At 44.0% G+C, this 21,526-nt stretch overlaps 1 protein-coding gene across 3 annotated transcripts in view; it reads left to right on the top strand.

Moving 5' to 3' along the window:
• The window catches only part of PDGFRB (platelet derived growth factor receptor beta), a 72,118-nt gene extending 54,401 nt beyond the window's left edge, over positions 1–17,717 (top strand). For all 3 annotated transcript variants that reach the window (XM_082211748.1, XM_082211746.1, XM_082211747.1), the window contains exons 14-23: positions 284–394; positions 1,404–1,557; positions 2,214–2,392; positions 2,661–2,770; positions 8,308–8,430; positions 11,570–11,681; positions 13,046–13,145; positions 13,524–13,629; positions 14,059–14,306; positions 14,899–17,717. In XM_082211748.1, coding sequence (XP_082067874.1) covers positions 284–394; positions 1,404–1,557; positions 2,214–2,392; positions 2,661–2,770; positions 8,308–8,430; positions 11,570–11,681; positions 13,046–13,145; positions 13,524–13,629; positions 14,059–14,306; positions 14,899–15,025 — 1,370 coding nt within the window. In that variant the 3' untranslated portion in view covers positions 15,026–17,717. The remainder of the gene's footprint in view (positions 1–283; positions 395–1,403; positions 1,558–2,213; positions 2,393–2,660; positions 2,771–8,307; positions 8,431–11,569; positions 11,682–13,045; positions 13,146–13,523; positions 13,630–14,058; positions 14,307–14,898) is intronic.
• Positions 17,718–21,526: the final 3,809 nt, after the last annotated feature.

The raw sequence follows: 21,526 nt of genomic DNA, 5'->3' as shown, positions 1-21,526 counted from the left end.
CTCATACTGCAATCTATGCTCACCTGGATGTAATCTTCTTTGAACCCAATACTTCTGAGTAGTCACATAAAGGATTGTGCTGTCAGCCCTCAAGTGTGCAATCCAGAGGAGGCTTCCCTTACCTGTTGTCACCTGTTGTCTCTTTCTTCCCACTTCTGATCATCTCTCTGTGTCTATCCGATGTTAACATTTTTCTGAAGATGGATGTGTCTAGAGCACTACCCCCCCTTGTACTTCTAAGCTGCTGTTCTGCATTTCATAATTTGATCCACCCATCTTACAGCTACTGCCAGAAGCAGTGAGAAGCAGGCACTAATGTCGGAACTGAAGATCATGAGTCACCTTGGGCCTCATCTGAACATTGTCAACCTGCTTGGAGCCTGCACCAAAGGAGGTACCAGCTTCATGACTGTGTTCCTGTGCCCTTGCCTTTCTCTTCCCCTCCATGCACACATTGAAACATTTATCATTAATAGGTCTTATTTTAACCTGAGAAAATAACAAACCTGCATTGGGGCAGGGAGAGCAAATAGCTGGAAGCAAAACAGTTATTTTGATACAATGCGTAGTCCTTCCACACTTCCTGTTGCAGCTTTATGACAGCATTGTCACATTTTCCCCATTTTCAAAGCACTAAGTAGCACACCCATCAACTGCTACAGCTGCCAGTAGATGCTTGCATGCCTTTCTTTTTGGCAGTCCCAGATTCTCTCCCCTAGAGAATGCTCTGCCCCATTTGTGCCCACAGATATTTAATACATGACACTTATAGAAATGATTAGTTGTTTGGCCAGTCAGCCTGCATACTTACGAACATGGACCAGTGCTAGTGGAGGTCCACACAACAACTTCCGCACACATCTATGCAACTCCTCAGAAAACGCCTCTACTTAATCTGAATAAATGAAAGCAGAAAGTGTGACATGTAAATGCAAACAGGCAGCCTTGAGCAACAAAAGGCCTGGTTCGCACACTAACCTAGCACGGGATCCGTGCTGTGTGGTCAAATAGCAGGCAGGAGGCAACATGCAAGGCAAGTGCTTCAGAGGGAGCACTTGCTTTAAAACATGTGGAGACAAAGCAAGCAATGTCGCTTTCAACTCTGACAAAGAAATAATGCGCACACACCTATTTTTCACACTTGGGTGGTAAAATCTATGTCTAGCTGCACCACTGCCAGCAGGGATTCACTTAACAGAATATCCCTCCTGGCATGCATGTTTTCAATGCAGAGGGTTGGCTGTTGTTGTTGCTTGTAGAAGTATTCAGCAACATGAGCCCCACACTTGCAGTCTGACGTGGGTTACCATTTCTGTAAGGCCACAATTGCCCTATTCCCGAGTCATAGTCAAGGAAAGCAATCCTCCTACCTGGATGGCTAGAGCTGTTCTTCTTCTCTGCAGGCCCTATCTACATCATAACAGAGTACTGTCGCTATGGGGACCTGGTGGACTACTTGCACAGGAACAAGCACACCTTCCTGCAGTGCTGCAGTGAGAAAGCCAAGCAGGAAGCAGAGGTGTATGGGAATGCCCCCACTGAGGACAGGGTGCAGAGGTACCTGCTGTTTGACACTCTCCCCTCTCTTTAGTGCATGCTACTGTTATTCCATCGCCAATTACATACAGGAGTGTGGCCTTTCTGAAACGGAAACCTGTGAATTATAGCTTCTCTGTAAACAAGTTTAAAGGATAGCAAATTCAGCACAGAGCTGGCTTTCCCTTGCGTTTGCATGTGTGCTTATTTTAGTTCTACATTTCTAAGGCGGACTCTTTTGCAATCGGTATCAAGGGAGTTGACATCTAGATTCCAGTACAATTTTGCCCGAGTTGTTTGTTTTGCTCAAAGAGGATTTACATAAGCGTTTCCCTCAGTCATGGGGCTGACATTTGGAATCGCCCCAAGGTGAGAGCCACCTGGAACTCAGTTCCATGTAACAAAGATGCATATGCATTTGCCCCACATGTGACTCTTTACTACTTAATTTACTCCGTTGAGATTATCATGAATTGCAGCACGTAGAAAATCAAAGGCCAACTGTTGATCCCAGTCCAGATGTGCAAGGAATATTTTAGCAGAGCAATGCAGATGGTTGAAGCAATTCCCTCAAGCCAAACTAAAAATAAAATAAAATAAAATAATGCCCACTAAGGAAGGGGCATTCTTCAGGAAGATTCTTTCATGGTCTAAATAAACTTCTCCCCTCTTTGCAGCCATGTTTCCTTATCTGTGGAAAGTGATGGGGGCTACATGGATATGAGCAAGGATGAGTCATTGGATTATGTGCCCATGTCAGTGCCCATGTCAGATATGAAGGGTGAAATCAAGTACGTGGACATTGATGCCTCCAATTATGGTACTACCTATGAGCTGGACAGCTATTCGCCATCAGGTAAGAGAAGTGACAGAGGCAGGCTGCATGCATGGGTGTCCAGTCATACCAATGGAAAACAGTTTAATTGCTTCAAAATCCAATATGCAGAACTGAAGGTGTTGTCTGTGTCATCCTTAAATTGTATTTTCAGTGTCAGGAGAAGTAAGCATCTAATATTACTCCTGATATCTCTTGGTCCCATGTTTTAGCAATGCTTTTATTGTGTGGGTGTAGGTGTAGTTAGACCTGTGTGATGTCTGATTGTATCTCTGCTCCTTGTTTTCAGCTTCTGAAAAGGTGGCATTGATAAATGAGTCTCCTCTCCTCAGCTATGTGGATCTTGTTGGAATTAGTTTTCAGGTTGCCAATGGAATGGAGTTCCTTGCTTCCAAAAATGCAAGTACTTTTTATATTCAGAATGATGTAATAATACCTAGGGATGACTGGCTTCAAAGTCTTTTTGGGCATGTCTGTGGAATATGAAATTAATGGAAGCAGGTAGAGGGGTTTAGGATCAGCTAGCTTTAGTACATTTCATTATAAACAGAGACAGGATGTTTGAGTCATGTGGTACTAGCCATCCTTTAGACATTGCTGCTGCTTCCTTCTTCTTGGGAACAGACAATATTATCTCATTACATGAGGGTGCGGACCAGAGACATGACACAGTGAAGGTAGGCTGCATATCATGAAGTTAATTCATTTATTCATCCAGGTAATTTCTATCCCTTACATTTTTAGCAGCTTATTACATTTTTCAGGGGCTTATAATATAATGAAATATGAATGAATAAACTTATTATGATGCAATGATATGCAGTCTAGCTTCACTGTAAAATCAAAAGTATTTTACACACACACACACACACACTATAAAAATCCATCTCTTCTGGAGATATCTCATGTGCTCTGTGACATCTTGCCAGAAGCCATCACTGCTGGCTCCACTGGTAGTGGAGGCAGCAGAATGGGCAGGGCATCTATGGGGGCATTGCTTCTTAGGCTTCTGCTGCCTGAGGCAGCTGCCTCACCTCACCTCATAGAGGTGCTGGCCATGTTGATATGACTTGTAGTAGGGAAGGTGATCTGTTAGGTACCCTGGCACTAAGCTGTTTAGGACTTTATAAGGCAGTAGTATCTCTCCTTGGCTTAAGGCAGACCAGAGTTTAGTCATGCAATACTCAGTCCCTATTTCAGATCTTTTTGGTGCTAATATGGACTATGGAGATACCATTAAAAATGCATCTGCCAGTACTATTCCTGAATGTAATCCTCCTCCATGCTGAGGAAGTTACCTTCCCCATTTCAATGTAGAAATCATTGTTCATGTAAGACTGCTTAAAAAAAATGGTCTAAGTTAAGGTGACTCAAGTTCTGTGCCAAGAAAACCTACATTTTGCGACTGGTATAAATTTTACAAGTTAATAAATTCATGTATATTTTTCATGGTTTATTTTGGTTCTCGTAGTCATGGGGAAAGGGGGGAAAGCAAAAAGCTATGCAGCCACTGCAGTCCTACCTCCTGGCCAATGCAAATACTGCTTTGTTCCCTTACTGGTTTCTGCAATTTCTATATACTTCCTCTGACTCTTTGAGGGCTAAACTTACTTTAAAATTGAAAGAAAGAAAGAAAGAAAGAAAGAAAGAAAGACCAAGTCTCTCAAGGTGATTAATTGCACTACCAGTCTGAATGTATGCCCTTGTGATGTATAGTCACACACTAAACACAGCCCCCCCCCTATGTGGCATAGCATGCATTGGGCCGCCCTTAGACAATGTAAGTATTCTTAAAGCTGAATTGCAAAGTAATATTTGCTGCCACAAACTAACACAAATGCATTTCACTGGGATAACTTCAGACTGTACATCACCCAATGGCATTTCAGTGATGCTGTATTATTTTTGATCCTTGCTGAGTCATCCTTTTCACAGAAGGTATTTTTTAAAAAAACAACTGGGAAAAGGAAGCATGGGGAAAGTGGTCAAACTCGTGCAGACCAAGTTACTGCTAAGAGTTACCACACCTAAGCCCTGTGGTTATTTCCCAGAGAGCATTCCCGCAAGCCACAGTTGTTCTGAAACATTACACATACAACACAAATGCCACAGGCTATTAATGGTGCCGCAGGTAAGCATACTGAAGCAGTGCTAATCTAAAGGCTTTTGTTAGGCAACAGACTTATGCAAGAGAATGGAGAAGTGAAAATGCAAGACAGTTGCATGCAAGAAAGGTGTCATCCCTCAGGAGAGGTTCCATTCAGCAATGAACTCTGAGGCTAAAAGCACAAAGGTTCAAGAAAACACAGTTGATTAATTCCACAATGTTAGATTCTCAGGCTGTGTACAATTATTATTCCTTTGCAACCATCATCATATATAACGTGAAGAACATATTTTCACTGCTTTCCTGCTCTGATTCCTAAACTGCAATTTCTTGCCTATGTCCCGAGTAGGAAAGGTAAATTTGGTTCAGTTTGCATTTCAGGGCAAACCTACCCAATCTGCACTTCCTACAACAATGTGTGAGCCACAACACAGCCACCCTTCAAAATTCACAAATTCTGCATTGCAATTCTCCAGCCAAGTAATGTATACAAAAATACTAAGGGAAGATGTGCATTAAAATGCATATATACTAAAATGTATATATGCAAACTAAAATGTATTATTTTAAGGAAAATTGCATAAATAAAATACATACAGATTTACAGTGGTGCCTCGCAAGACGAAATTAATTCGTTCCGTGAGTTTTTTGTCTTGCGGTTTTTTCCGTCTTGCGAAGCACAGTGTCAGAAAAGTTTTGGAAAAGCTTCAAAAATCACCAAAGTCTTCAAAAAACTCAAAAAAGGCTACCACACCGCGTGCTGTGAGTTGCTCCTCGAAGTCAAGTCGCAACTGTATTAACGGTTTTAAGAAAAAGGAAACAAACTTGCAAGACGTTACCGTCTTGCGAAGCAAGCCCATAGGGAAAATCGTCTTGCGAAGCAACTCAAAAAACCAAAAACCCTTTCGTTTTCCGTCTTGTGAGGCATTCGTCTTGCAAGGTACCACTGTATACATTAGAATAAATCTACAGTAAAAAGCTGATGAATTTTCATGAACACTTAAAAAAAATACCACAAGTTGATGTGGAAATGTGGAGAACTAAATTTAAGATTGGAAAAATGAGAAATGGAAAAAACCACCCCAGGCAAATCAAAGGTTAGAGCAGGGGTAGTCAACCTTTTTCTACCTACTGCCCACTAATGCATCTTTCTTGATGGTAAAATTTCTTCACCGCCTACCAGTGCTCAATGGAAGGAGGATTCAGCTTGTGCCGTAGAACCCTCTACCGCCCACCTAGAATCCTGAAACGCCCACTAGTGGGCAGTAGGGACCAGGTTGACAATCCCTGGGTTAGAGTGTGATGCTGATAACGGCAAGGTTGCAGGTTCGATCCCCATATGGGACAGCTGCATATTCCTGCACTGTAATTCTATGATTCTGTGACAGTCGTCAGTGTCAAGAATAAAAAGGACACTACAAAAAGAAAATGTTCTGAACATCAGGCCCTACACCCCCTCTTCCCGCTTTGTAAAGCGGTTGGCTATGCATTTGCATTTCCACATCATTTCGAATCTTCCGTTCCTGGGTAAGGTGATTGAGAGAGCGGTTGCTGAACAGCTTGGTGGGTTCCTGGATGAAACATCGGCTCTGGATCCATTCCAGTCCGGCTTCCGCGCTGGTCATGGGACCGAGATGGCTCTGGTTGCCCTAACAGATGATCTTCGTAGACAGCTGGATCGAGGCGGGTCGGGGCTGCTGATTCTTCTAGATCTATCAGCAGCTTTCGACATGGTCAATCATGAAATTCTGGACCACCGCCCTGCCGACGAGAGGGTCTAGGGCACAGTCCTTCAATGGCTACGCTCATTTCTCTCTGGTCGGAGACAGAGGGTGGCGCTTGGGGGGGAATTGTCATCGTGCCACTCCTTGGTGTGTGGAGTACTTCAGGGTGCGATACTCTCCCTGATGCCCAGCTTGTCCGGAGTTTTGGGCTGGGTTGCCATCAGTATGCTGATGACACCCAACTCTGTCTGTTGATGGATGGCCATCCTGACTTGGCCCCAGACACACTGACCAGATGTTTGGAAGCTGTGGCTGGATGGTTACGTGGGAGCCGGTTGAAGCTAAATCCTTCGAAGACAGAGGTCCTGTGGCTGGGACGGGACGCTATGGGATTGGGGGGGCAACTCCCATCTCTTGCGGGGGTGCAATTAGTGCCAGCATCGTCCGTTAAGAGTTTGGGTGTAATCTTTGACACCTCCCTTTCCATGGAGGCGCAGATTGCAGCTATAACAAAGGCGGCATTTTTCCATCTCCGCCAAGCTAAGCAGTTGGCTCCTTACCTCTCTCGCCCTGACCTAGCCACTGTGATCCACGCAACGGTCACCTCCAGACTGGATTATTGTAACTCGCTCTACGTGGGGCTGCCCTTGAGACTGACTCAGAAACTCCAGCGGGTGCAGAACGCTGCGGCGAGACTCCTTACAGGGTCCTTGCTGCAAGATCACATTCACCCGGTGCTATACCAGCTGCACTGGCTCCCGGTGGAGTACAGGATCAGGTTTAAGGTGCTGGTTTTAACCTTTAAAGCCCTATACGGCCTAGGACCCTTGTACCTATGGGACCGCCTCTCCTGGTATGTCCCACAGAGAAACTTATGGTCTTCAAAGAAAAACATCTTGAAGGTCCCAGGCCACAGAGAGGTTAGGCTGGCCTCAACTAGAGCCAGGGCTTTTTCGGCTGTGGCTCCGATCTGGTGGAACACTCTGTCACAAGGGCCCTGCGGGACTTGACATCTTTCTGCAGGGCCTGCAAGACAGAGCTGTTCCACCAGGCCTTTGGCCAGGGCACAGCCTGACTCCCTCCTTCGGCAATCTTTGCGGAGCTCCGGCCCAATGGCTGCCATTGGTTTGATTTTAATTAATTTTATAATGAATGATTTTAGAGTGTTGTGCTGTGTTGTACTGTTGTACTGTTTTATTGTTGTTAGCCGCCCTGAGCCCGGCTTCGGCTGGGGAGGGCGGGATAAAAATAAATTTTATTATTATTATTATTATTATTATTATTATTATTATTATTATTATTATTATTATCAATAATAATAATAATAATAATAAAGCTGCTCAAAACCTGTATCAGTCATTTTAAAATATGTGTGTCTTCTGCATTAGAGCTGATTGCATTCAGGTTTTTCAGGGTCTTCCTTGAAGCACTACAAAACCCTGCAAAACTAGAAACTGCAGCCTGACAGAAGAAGAAAAGCCATACAAATGTATGAACCTCAGGCAATAGCAGGGATGAAATAACACCAGACTGGCAGAGACTTCAACACTGGCGATGGGATTGTGTCCTCTACTGCATCTGAGGACAGCATGCTAGCTTAAGGGGTGTAGGGCAGGCTACATGGAACACACAAAGTTCTGTTGTCTGTCACCTCACTGCTCCTTAGTATCTGCCGCCTGAGATCTGCCTAATGGAAGGGATGGTCCTCAAAGTCTGTAAAGCTATTGGGCAGGATTCACCTAACAAGTCCTGTTAGTAGAAGCCCTGTGCAAAGATTTCCATTAAGGTTTTCCCTCCTCTATTCCCCCGCATGCCCCCAAAATTGGTTGGTGAGGTCAGGATAATTCCCAGACTAGTGTATAGCAGGGGGAGAGGGGAATGATTCTGTCAGGCAAGCTGAAACACTTGCACTGATGGAACAATTTCCTTAGCATGACATGGAATTCCTCCCATCATTTGATCACAGTGCACTCACTGCTATTTCACAAAAAATTCTTGTTGATGCTGCTTTGGTCCAAAGGCGCTTCCTGCAGAAAGCAGCAGATTTCTTGAAAAATCATAACTGTTTAACAGTTTATACCCTGTGTCTTTTCCCTGTTCCACAGTGTGTGCACCGAGACCTGGCTGCAAGGAATGTGTTGATCTGCGAGGGGAAACTGGTGAAGATCTGTGACTTTGGTCTAGCTAGAGACATAATGCGGGATTCAAATTACATCTCCAAAGGCAATGTGAGTGACTTGATTACATGGACTCTGAGTGTCCCTTTGAACTTCCACGAGTCTTGTCTTGTGACAGATGTCTCCAACTTCTGACGGAGACTTACAAAACTGGTTCCTGACCTCTTTACAGAGCATCTGCAGGCTATTTTCTGAGAAATGGATCGCCAAGCTCCAAGTTATATATGGCCCATGAATTATTTTCATGCTCCAAACAATAATTTCACCTTCTTTTGTGATTCACTGTCTCCATCTCTCCATCTCATTCAGCTCCTCCAACTTTTGTTTTAAAACCTCCTTCAGTCCCCCTGAGAACTTGCTTCTGCTTTCCTAGATGATCATGATTCAGTTTCCTGAATACTGACTTAGTCATCGGCTATGAGTAAGTCCTCTAGTCCAGAGCTCCCATGGTTACTATGTCTCTTAGAACTTAACCTCCAATTTTAACGCAATCTCTAGAACTTCATTGGACCTACTGAGCAGCCCCATCTCCCTCATTTGTCAGTGCATGATGAACAGACAACAGTGCTGCCAACCACTTGTCTCTTATAGCTGCTGAGCCTCCTAAGTATATGAAGCAAAAGCAACCAGAGCTTCCCACCTTTCTGCAATTTCCAATCATTCAAATATTTCAGGAAGCCCTGAACCCTTCTAGGACACTTCTTTCACACCAAAAATTCTGATATTGACTTCACGGGAAAAGAATAGCTGATGCTGAGACCTCAGAAGCCATCAGTTGTAAGGAACTGGCTCTTCATTATCTTATCTACATTCACAAGGAACCCCAGCTAAACATGGTTCCTTCTGACCCCAGTAGTCTGCATAAAGTAAAGGTAAAGGTACCCCTGCCCGTATGGGCCAGTCTTGCCAGACTCTGGGGTTTGTGCGCCCATCTCACATCTATTGGCCGGGAGCCAGCGCTGTCCGGAGACACTTCCGGGTCACGTGGCCAGCGTGACAAAGCTGCATCTGGCAAGCCAGCGCAGCACACGGAACGCCGTTTACCTTCCCGCTGGTAAGCGGCCCCTATTTATCTACTTGCATCTGGAGATGCTTTCAAACTGCTAGGTTGGCAGGCGCTGGGACCGAACGACGGGAGCGCACCCCGCCGCGGGGATTCGAACCGCCGACCTTTCGATCGTCAAGTCCTAGGTGCTGAGGTTTTACCCACAGCGCCACCCGCGTCCCTAGTAGTCTGCATACCCCTTATTTAACCCCATTTGGTTTTAAGGACGTAAGAAGAGGCTGCTGGATCAGGCCAATGGGCCATCCAGGCCAGCACCTCATTCTCACAGTGGCCAACCAGTGGGAAACCTGAGCACAAGAGCACTCTCCCCAACTCCTGCTGATTCCAATAAATGGTATTCAGAAACATTACTGTCTCCGACTGTGGCAGCAGAGCATTTCTTTGGTTCTGGAATGCAGTATATTCCACCCCTCAAATCTGCACACCGGACATTGCCTTCCTGGTTCTAAATGCTATCTTGTGGATGCACCCTCTCTAGCTTTGGGTTCTTCTGCTCCATCTCCTCCTCTATACTACATTGACTGGCATGTCTCAGCTCTGGGCCTCTAACCTTCTCACAGCACAAGGCCCACATCCATTTCTTGATTCTGCACCAAAGCCCTTCATGACCTGTGTTCAACAATGGATTGCTTCACAATGGTGTATGCATTTCCTCTGTCCCCTTTTAATTCCATGAGTCATCTTACTAGATACTAGGCAACAAAACTCCTTGCACCTAACTGATCCATGCTAGCCTTACCAATTTTGGTTTCCCAAATTTCTGGGAATCTGAGCAAGGAGGCTTCTCAGCACAGACGGCTATGGTGGATGGGGCATGGAAAGAGTATTCTTCAAGAACTTTCTAGAAGCTCCAGTCTGCAGTCTCTGCTGGCACATTCCTATATGTGGGACTATCCCAAACATCCACTGAAACAACCATTGCATATGCTTTTTTCTCCTTTACATGGCAGCCACTGAGACATTTGGCTCCTGCTGTCATTGGATAGCATCTTGTTCTAATAAAAAAATACCCATATACACAGTGGCGTATCGTGGGTTGTCAGCACCCAGGGCAAGGCAAGTAATTTGCGTCCCCTAACCCATGGATTTGCGCCCCCTAACCCGTGGATTTGCGCCCCCTAACCCGAACCCCCAGATGTTGCGCCCGGTGCGGCCGGCCCCCCCTGTACCCCCCACGCTACGCCACTGCATATACACAAGGCTCAAAGCACTCTGCAGTTATCCTCAAGAGCCACATATCTGATTCTTTTTGTCTTGAGCTGATTGTGCGAATGCACAGGCTGAGGTTTTCAGAGGCTTAAATAATCTAACCACTGTGAGTCACCTTGCACATCTCAGAATCTCCCTTACGCGACCCTTCTCTCAGATGAACAGGGAAATGAAACCGTGGTCCTTCGCAATCCTTCCTGGAGATTATTTTTGATGCTGGTTGCACAAATAAGCCCACTAAGAGTTCAGGGAATTGTAATAGGAAAGCAGCACGCAAGCTGCTAGAGAGAAAACCAGAAGCAGGCTAGTTTCATATGTCACAAATAAGTACGGTCTGGAAACTGCGGAGACAAGTACAGGAAATGAGGGTAGCAAGAATTGTATGTCTGTCCCTTTTGCCAGAGCCTCTTATGTTCATCATGTTCATTGTTTTCTATCAAGCACACTGCCTAACCTGACTGTTTCTGCCCACACTGGGCGTGTTTCTAAGCATTTTGCTCCGACTATTGGAAACTCACTAACTCCCTTCACACATTATAGACATGAAGAGGACTTGCCATGTTGAAGGGGATTCTATGTGCTAGCTACAGGCCCTGTCATTGGTGTTTCACTGCTCTCTGGTGTCATCTCCTCCCTCCCCCCACCGCCACCCCAATGCTCATGCATTGAACATGGATGTCTGAGCAGGGGAAGCCTACACACACAAATTTCTATGCAGGGAAGTCTATGTGCATAAAATTCTCCATGCATATATTTCCCCTGGAATATACCATAATCCTAAATAGAATACCTGGTGGCTTTTCCCATGCTACAGACTAGGTTTCATTAAAAGTCACATGGAAGGCCCTCACTGTTAGCAAACAGATGAAAATTCATTGAAGATCACTGAATTTCTGCTGTGTCTTTTGGTTATAGACCTTCTTGCCATTAAAATGGATGGCACCTGAGAGCATCTTCAACAACCTCTACACTACCTTGAGTGATGTGTGGTCCTTTGGAATCCTCCTCTGGGAAATATTCACTCTGGGTAAGCAACTGGTCAGTGTCACCCAGACTCTGTTTGACCCATCCCACTTACTGGATTTCCTGTGTACGGAATGAAAACAATGTTTCTCACTCTCTTTAATCTACATATGCTTCATATGCCACACTATAAGTACCTTCAAACAAGCCCAGAATCTTTCAAGCTAAGGACTAAATTATGCATGATGTCCGCTTACCCTCTTTCAGGGATGTAGCGGCTTTGCAGGAAGGCCAGCATCTCCCCTCCTGCCTACAGTGCAGCACTGGGCGTCGGGGTCTGATCCCTGCCGGAGCGCGAGATTCAGATCGCCTGACTTGAAATCCTGCTTTGCATCAGCCTGCCGAATTGGCCAATGGCAGGCTGGCACGGAGGGCTGGTCTCTCTGGGGGTGGGCTTGAGGGGACAATCAGTCTTCCCTCAGGTCTGCTCCCAGGGGACTTAAAACAGCCCACGCCAGCCCCCGATGCCCAGCTCAGTGGCGGTTTAGGCATTGGGTAACCTTTGCCTAGTTGTACCCTCGCCTTCCCCTCCAGAAATAGGGTATCCCGTTAAAGGGATCTGTGATGGAGTTGCTTCTGTCCATTTGCCCAGATGGGGGGCTTGGGCCTTAGCGCTCCTAGAGGCGGGGATCCCTGTGAGGACCCCCCTATTTGATGTAAGTCATAGGAATCCCTGCTGCCAGGTGGACCCTGGTGTCATTTCCGGTAGGCAGCCTGGAAATAAATGCTTACCCAATGCTTACGCCAAACCACTTCATCTGTAGTCAGTAAAGTTGTAGCCTGATTCAGTCTCATTCAACTGTGTTCTCCTTTATTGGTAGCTCACCTGAAAGGTGTGTGTGTTTGGGAGTGCGCAGCCTGGGTTTGCAAGTTAATCACATCATTTGTTAGCTCGTTCACTGACCACGTTCCTGTGTGTGGGCTAGACTGGGACCATGGCATGGGCTTAGTAGGGCTATAACCCTTTATCCATCCAACTTCCATTGAGGAAAAACTCAGAGTGGAGTGAATTTGAGCTCTTTTCCCCAATACAAATTGCAGGCACAGACCCCTTGATCTGAAATGAGACCACAGTAGGGGCAAAGGGATAAGTGGGGGTGGGGCAGGGGCAGCATTCTGATACATGCTGGGATCCCTGTACTGGCAATTTGTGCATGAAGAAGTTTGACCTGAATGTCCATGTGATAAATTTCATGTGTACTGTCAGTGCGGTCCTCAGAGGGGCCACCAAACAATAGCCTGTTGCCATTACCATTGCTGTACTGGTAGTGAGAAAGAGACTAGAATGAGGTGGTGCTGGCATTGGCATGCATTATACAGAAGTTTCCCCACTAACTGGTTTTGCTTGACCTCCTTTTTTATCCCTAGGTGGGACTCCATATCCTGAACTGCCCATGAATGAGCAATTCTACAATGCTATCAAACGTGGCTATCGTATGTCCAAGCCTACACATGCTTCTGATGAGATGTAAGTGTTAACAGCATATGTTTGCCTATCTTGTACAGAAAAAGTCCCTTCCTTTCTCTCAGTATAAAAAAGGTAAAGGGACCCCTGACCGTTAGGTCCAGTCGTGGACAACTCTGGGGTTGCAGTGCTCATCTCGCTTTACTGGCCAGTCATGACTAAGCCACTTCTGGTGAACCAGAGCAGTGCACGGAAATGCTGTTTACCTTCCCACTATTTATCTACTTGCACTGCGTGCTTTCAAACTGCTAGGTTGGCAGGAGCTGAGACCGAGCAACCGGAGCTCACCCTGTTGTGGGGATTCGTACCGCCAACCTTCTGACCGGCAAGCCAGTATTGCACTTCCCAAATTATTATTATTTGCTTTTTGTGTCTCTCCAGCTATGAAATCATGCAGAAATGCTGGGATGAGAAATTTGAGATCCGACCTTCTTTCTCTCAACTGGTGGTACTCGTGGGGAACCTGCTGGCAGACAGCTATAAGAAGGTAGAGTTGGGTTGGGCTGAGAGGATAAAAATGATAGGAGGAGAGCACAGAAAACAGCCTCATTTCTAAACTCTTCCATGACTGTTGACATCAGTGTGCAAAAGATTGGGAGTAAATCTGATTAGAGAGGGAAAGTGGTGGGAAAAGTGGGCTGTCTAACATTATAGTATTTTCTAGTATGATTCTGGTTTCTTCATTGCCATTTTCAGTTCCAGATCTGGAGCTGGCCCTTTTCACAGACTTGTGCTCTTAAGAAACTGTAGATTCATCAGGGCTCTCCTTATATTTAGAATCAATAAAAATTCAGCATTGCCTTTATCTTATGTAATAACCTTGTCCTTGTATGAAAATGCCATGTGCAGAAACATTACGTGTGGTATTCATGCACTCACAAGCACTTTCTATCCTATCTGCCTTATATGAGAGCAGAAGTACCAACAAGTCAATGAAGAATTCTTGAAAAGCGACCACCCTGCTATTGTCCGCACAAGGCCCTGGAACTCAGGTCTCAACAATTCCAGGTCCACTGCCATCAATTCCAGCGCCACCTCAGGCACTGTCCTTTATACAGCTGTTGAACAGAATGAATTAGACAATGATTACATCATTCCTTTGCCGGACCTTAAACCAGAGGGAGCCAATGAAAACCCGCAGGAGGCCTCCAGCAGTCGGGCAAGGTTAGAATCTTAATCTTTCTTCCACTGTGACATTATTCACTCCCAAACCTCCATTATCTATGTTCTACCAATTGGTTACCTGGCAGGTGAAGTATATTAAACTGTTTTTATACTCAGTAGCCAGTATGGAAGCTGAGTGGATTAGTCTTGGCTCTGTGTGCCTTGAAGTGGTGGTTCCCAAAGGTTTTTCTCACCTATTGCTCTTCCTTTTGAAGCATCCTGAAATATCAGGGCGCTGGAACACCCTGAAGTGGTGGTTGCCGAAGAGCCAAATGATTATGAAGTACAAATGGAGAAAATAATCTTAGGTAGAGTGACTGCAGATTTTGAAACCCATATTTTGAAGTACCTTTCAGTATAGTCACTGAATGGCCCCCATATATTTACTCCATTTTGGAGATGGGGAACATGGTTGTCCAAAGCTTCTTATGGAATTTTCTTTAAGAAGAAGAACAACTGGTTTCAGAAATCAGAATGGCAGCCCACATGGCTGCCTTATATGAGAGCAGAAGGCTTTCGTAATGTATTGACTCCTGATTAAAGCTGAAACTTGATTCTTTCTCTTTCTCTTCTTTGCTCTTTCCACCATTAGCTCTTCACTGAATGAAGCACACACATCGTCTACTATATCCTGCGACAGCCCTCTAGCCCCACAGGAAGAAGAAGAAGAAGAAAAAGGAGGAGAAGACAAAGCACCAGAACTAAAGCCAGACTGCTAGGATTGTTAGAGAGGTGTGAGAGAGAGAGCATGTTTGTGTGCATGCATGGTGGTGCCGGGGAGTTCTGGTCACAAATTGGTGCTTCCTTCTCCTTCAGCCCTACTGCAATATCCCATTATCTTCCATTCCCTTCAGCCCACAGCAGAACCCAGAAACTGTAACACTGAAGAGACTTTCTGCAGCCAGGATTGAGTAGAAGTTTATATGGCTCCTCACGCTTCATAACTGAGACTATTTTCGTTCCATTGCCTAATGCAGAATTCATTCTCCATTCATACTTGTCTCTGCTAACCAAGACCATCATGATGAAAATGTCACTCTTTGATTGACAGCCTCACTACCTTATTGCTGGAGCGGAATGAACCTTCGTATAAGACTAATCTCTCCACAATAAGGCATGTTCCCCTTGTATCAAGCCAGAGAAAAAACCCCGGTGGTTCTCTTGAGGAGTGCCTTTACTCTAATTGTTTCACTTTCTATTTTGGCAAGCTGATTTTGGAGGCCAGCAACTGTTCAATGAATTCTCTAATCAATGGGTTATTAAATTACACCTTTTAAAACTTAATCATGAAAGTGTGGATGGGGTATGAATGTACGTATGTATGGACAGTTTTTTTGTTTTTGCTTTGCTAGCAAAGGAGACACCGAGAAGTGATCTGCTCACAGTTTTATCCAATTTACAGACGTTGCATGGATTCTCTGTTCAGGGCAGCATTATGATGATGACCAACAGAAGAGCAATATCAGGCATTTCACTTGGGTTGTGCTCTTCATTGCCTGGGTTCTCCACTGCTTTTGCTGAGTAGTTCCAGGATCACGAGAATGATGGTACTGATACAGGTACCATGGATTACAGGTACTAATAGATCTCAAGGATCAGAGATTGTCTAGACTAGACCTAAAGCCACAATTTTATCGCCCAAGGACATACTGAGCAAATGGAGACCATCAACTAATGACTCAGCTGTGGCAACAGCAGGACAGTCCACGGCTACATTTCTCTGCATTCTGTCTTTTTATCATACTTCTCATTTTAAAAGGAGCAAGTGGGTCTTTCTGAGGCCAGTAGGAGGATGCTAGTGTACCTTGTGAGGAAAGGCAAACTGCACTATATTTGTTTTACCTTGGAGGTCAATTGATAGCCGTTGTCGTTGGTCTGTCCCATTCTGCCTCTAAGGGGAAAGGATTGTTGGCAGGTTCTTTCAGGAAAAATGCAGGTTGTGCATATGGCAGCCTTTGCCAACCTGATGCCCTCCAAATGTTTTGGACTACAACTCTGTTGCACCCGAAGGGGCAATGGTTCTTTTTGGATTCAGAACACAATGGGGTGAAGGCTGAAGATTTTATTAAACAGCTCAAAGAAAACCACAAAGCATTGCCCTTTTCATACATCCATGATGCTGCTAGAGAGCCCTCAACAGACAATGGGCATGACCTGGAGCTTGACCAGTATACAGCACTTTCCAGGTAGCCTACTATAGAGGTTCTGACTAACAAACATGCTCTTGGGGGTATATATACACAGCTAGAATTTGGGTGATACATCTGTTTTCCACCAGAGCAAAAGACTAACTAATACTTGGCAGGAAGTCAACATAGATCACTTCCAGAGCTAGCTAATGCTCCCTATAGCAGGTGTCAAGATGATATCCCTGTGAAAGCTTATCTAGAAGGTCATGTTTCCCACACAGTGCTGTCTCAGCATGATGAACTGTGAGAAACTACTAGTTTGTGGAATAAACTTAATTAACCACCTAAAGGCCCAGATCCACAGGATTTTTAAACATTCTCTGGGCATGAGAGGGGCAATTGCTTGAGATAATAATTGTCTTCTGCAGTTTGGCAGTAGAAACTCCCATCAGCCGCAGTTCGCATATGCTGGCTAGAGCTGATGGAAGTTAGTCCCAAACAAGTGGAGGGCACCAGGTCACCAAAGCCTACCATATGGCATAGCCTGCATCTCATATCAGACTTATATAGAGAACCTTTACTTTTCTTGTTTTAAGCACAAAGCATTGGGAGATGATGAGGATGGGTAGAGGAGATTCTACTCCAAAGATGAGCAGGAGATGGTAGGTGAGGTTCTCAATATATTCTATTTAAGAGAATCTTGAAAAATTCCTGCCAGTGTGCCTCAGAGCTAATCTACATTTTAGACAGAATGAGCTAGCAGAGTTCTTTCCCATGCTACTTCAAATTACAGGTGGGGGGCAGCACACTTTGAATATTCTCCCTTGTAAAAAAGAAAATCACTATGTGTAGCACAGCAGAGCTGTGTAGCCTTCTTTTTGGAGTGCTGGCCTATTACATGCAAAGAGCTTCAAAAATATGGTTTCTCACTGTGGTCATGAACTGTCAAATTTGGTTCTCATTCATCATAATCTGTAGATCTACTCCAAACTTGCCTCAGCCAGAAATGCCCCAGTAGGAAAACTGCTTTTTCTCGAAGCCTTCCTTAACAGAAGCAATTCCTGGCAGAGTTGACTCTAATGTCTCCTCCAATTCACTAAATATGCATTCTGGTTGGTGTTAACAAAATGTTGTTTATTTTGTTTTGTACCATATCTTTCACTGCCTTCCATAGATATAGAAGGGGGAGGGGGTGGTGAGTCAAGTTAGGGATTTTTTAGAAAGAAAGAAAGAAAGAAAGAAAGAAAGAAAGAAAGAAAGAAAGAAAGAAAGAAAGAAAGAAGGCTTTTCAGTACATTTACTATAATGGTGACTTTTTAAAAAAGGCATTAGTACCTACCACTACCCCACTCCCAATGTTGTATTTGCTAATTTTCTGTTCATTTTCTTGTTATACATTTAGATTTAAGTACTAGTAATTGAAGCAGGGGATGTTTTCAAAATAATGTGCCACTTAAAAGGATTAGTGTTATGGCAGCGAGAAAGTATATTCCATAAATCATGGGCAGTGCCAGGTTTATCTCTTTCCAACTGAAAGACACATCCTTTTCAATCAGTCTTTGAATTACACTCGTAATTCAAAGTAGTTACCTACTAGACGATATTGCTGCCTGTAGAAATGACCTATTGGCATTCTACTTTAGGACATTAATACAGTGGTGCCTCGCAAGACGAAATTAATCCGTTCCGCGAGTCTCTTTGTCAAGCGGTTTTTTCGTCTTGCGAAGGAACCCTATTAGCGGATTAGCGCTATTAGCGGTTTAGCGGCTATTAAAGGCTTAGCGGCTGTTAAAGGCTTAGCGGATTAGCGGCTAAAAGGCTATTAGTGGCTTAGCAGCTTAGAAAAAGGGGGGGAGCGAAAAAAATCGGAATACTCGCAAGACGTTTTCGTCTTGCAAAGCAAGCCCATAGGGAAAATCGTCTTGCGAAGCAGCTCAAAAATGGAAAACCCTTTCATCTAGCGGGTTTTCCGTCTTGCGAGGCATTCGTCTTGCGGGGCACCACGGTATGATGGAAATATCTCTGGGTGGGGATGGGTAAGACCACTATGGCGTAGCTTCTTTTTAAGTGCTATGTAGTATAGTAACTACACCATGTTCCTATATTACCATAGCATGGACAATGTTTTATCCCAGCTGGCTTAAACAGTATTAGCCCAATGGGCTTAGTACTTTTCCATGGTCATGTTCCCAGTGGCAACAGCACACGATGCTTTCCATGCAGACGGTCTCCCTGGCATTGGCCAAGACATTTACTGAGATCCCGGAGAGCTATTGCCAGTCAATTTAGTCTGCCGTGGTGTCAGGCACCTTCCTATGCTCTGTGATGGGATTTTGGTGTGACCTGAAATACTAGCCAGCATTTTAAAGAGCACAGTAACCATATATAATTATATAGCTCAATGGGCTATAGTTGTAACTGGTCAGATATGCTCTGCTACACCTAAGGTTCCTTGACAAGGATGAACAAACTGATTTGCCTTCTGTTCCACTAAGCTGAATAATTTTTCCGTTTCGCATCTTGGTGAGGCGGTGGTTTAACAGTGTTGCTGCAAGCGAAAATGACTCCAGCTGAGGCCAGTGGAGCAGCCAAATGACACTGCCAAATGCCAAGGTACCCACCCACCCGATCCTGGGTTGAAGCAGTACCAGTGGATGTTCTCATAGCTTGTATAGCAAGGACACAAAACAATTGAAATTGAGGATTAGGTGTCACTTTTTGCACAGAGCCAAACTCCTCACCAACAAAAAACAGATAGGAAATTTGAAGTCCCTGGGCATTTCCATTCCACTGTTTCAAACTGCTGGGTACCATGTCTTCCCCCCCCCCCAAAAAAAAAAACCGCTGTAATTCATTCGTACCTGCTGGGCCCCAGTCACCAGGTGGCACCAGCTGCAGTGGGTTCTAGGTAATAAAACTTTCACACTAATATAAGACAGCTGACCTTTGCGGATTAGACCCCTGACATTGGCAAGAGTGGGAGGCAGGAGGAGGTACTTAACCAAAGAACTCTTCTGTTTCCACAACTTTTATGGCCATGGTTTGGCCTATGAGTCTCCCTCCTCCAGGGGTCCATTGCTGTTTTGTATTTTTGCATTACTGTCATTTGGGTTTGCTTGGCTTTATTTTATATTTTTAGAATATTGGCTAACCAAATTCCTGACTGAAACATGCTAAATTTTAGAAATGCCTCAAATCCATTTTTGCAATCTTGGTCTCATTTCTAGTCTAGCATATTAGTATAGTCTCTGTAATATTTTAATCTACAGCTGTTTCACTGTTACCAGTTCAAATATAAGCACCTTTCTCCAGCCACCCACTACTGCTATGTAGCCAGAATGTACCAGAGGAATATTGTCACATTACAAAATTATGTTTATATATATATATATATTTTCTGCGCTTTGAAATGCTTATGAGATTGATATGTATACAGTTTTTTTGTCTCTGCCTTTCTATTTCTGTTTGACTGTGTTGTTTGTATTAAGTGAGGGATGCAGAGAATGGGAGAGTTTTACTTTCTGTTGCTGTTGTGTGATCCACATTATGGTGGACTTTAGTTGCCTTCAGTATGGTGGACAATGAGTTGCCTTGTCTACTTTTCCAAGGGCCAACATGTCCTTCGTAGATCGAAAGACAGGTGATAGAAGTGCAATTAAACAATGTTATTGAAGTTGGCCAATATTGGCATTTAAGCTCCCTTCTTCATAGTCTCACCAGCTTTCTGAAATAAGCAGACCATTCAAAAACAGTTTGAAAACCAGTAAACACTAAACTGAGGACTAGAGAATCAAACCAGTTCTGTTTGATTTGTAAAGCATTGCACATGTTCCAAGCAAAAGGGAATCCTTTCTCAGATTACTTTCTTTACAGACACTCATAATGCAAATCTTACTGACAATTATTATAGGCAGTTATTATATGGTCAGTGTTAAGATAATCTGAACACTTCTAAAAGGGTTAGTTCCATGTTATGTTTCTTCTATTAAAGAATCTGAGACAAAATGGCCAAGACGGCCACTGATTCTGATGAATCAGATAGAAGAACTTTGCCATTTGTGTGTATCAAACTTGGATTTAATAATCTTTTGACATCTACAAAAATGTCCACTTTATTCTTATTTTGTTACATGTATCTTAAAGTAATGAATAGGGGGAAAATAACATTAGAAATGAATCACAATCTGTCTCTTCTTCTTCATCCATCAAATTTCCTCTTTGTGGAGGAAGTTGTTCCACTTTCCAGGCACCTTTTTGGCATTCCCAATACTTGTCTCTGGGCAGAGCCATAGAGACTCTTTCTTATAGCAACTGACAGCAGTCTCTGAATGGGAAGCAAAATCCATTTCTTGTCTTTTTAATCCTTTGTACACCATCATGGGAGTGAAAGACAGAAAGGTGTCTTGAACTAAGGTACCAAAGATTTAATGTTATCCTAGGTTTACAAATGTATGTTAAGACTCTTATTAAGCCACATTTATACCAGTGAGATATTATTTTTTATGCTGTAAACTTGTCATATGTGTTTTCTAAAAAGATTTTTAAAATTAAAAGAGCTTCTTTTTAAAAACCCTGGGGCGTCTCTGTGATCTTACTGCAGCCTACATTTCTTAGAAAACATGGGGGGTTGAGGAGGTTTCTCCTGAATTTCTTAGCAAATGAATTAACAGCATTGAGAGGAAGAATGTTAATATGCTTAGGTGCCACAAGACTCTTTGTTGAACATGGTTAATATAACTCCAGGGCTTAGAGAGAGCTTATCTGCAGTACCAAAGAGAGAGTGTATGTGACAGAGAGAGAAAGAAAGAAAGAAGACTTATATATCAAAAATGATATGTCAATGGAGACCGAGTCTGTGAGCAGATGAAGACTCAGAGGGCTGTATGAAAAAAGGTAAGTGGAAAGAAGAGCTTACAGGTGCTGTCTAGGTGTGTAAGAAGGCATACAAGCAGGTCTGCCAACAGCATAAACCTGGTCTGTTGTTTGTACGCACCTCTGAGAGGTGTGAGCCAAGACTCTTTGGGTTCCTCCAATATCTGGAATCCTACAGATTAATTTACCAGGACCTATATTGCCTGCAGCAGTGCATTC

Source organism: Podarcis vaucheri, assembly GCF_965113315.1.
Source record: "Podarcis vaucheri genome assembly, chromosome: 2".
Classification (NCBI taxonomy): Eukaryota; Metazoa; Chordata; class Lepidosauria; order Squamata; family Lacertidae; genus Podarcis; species Podarcis vaucheri.
Note: the sequence above shows the minus strand (reverse complement) of the source record. Positions and strands in the feature narration are given on the sequence as shown.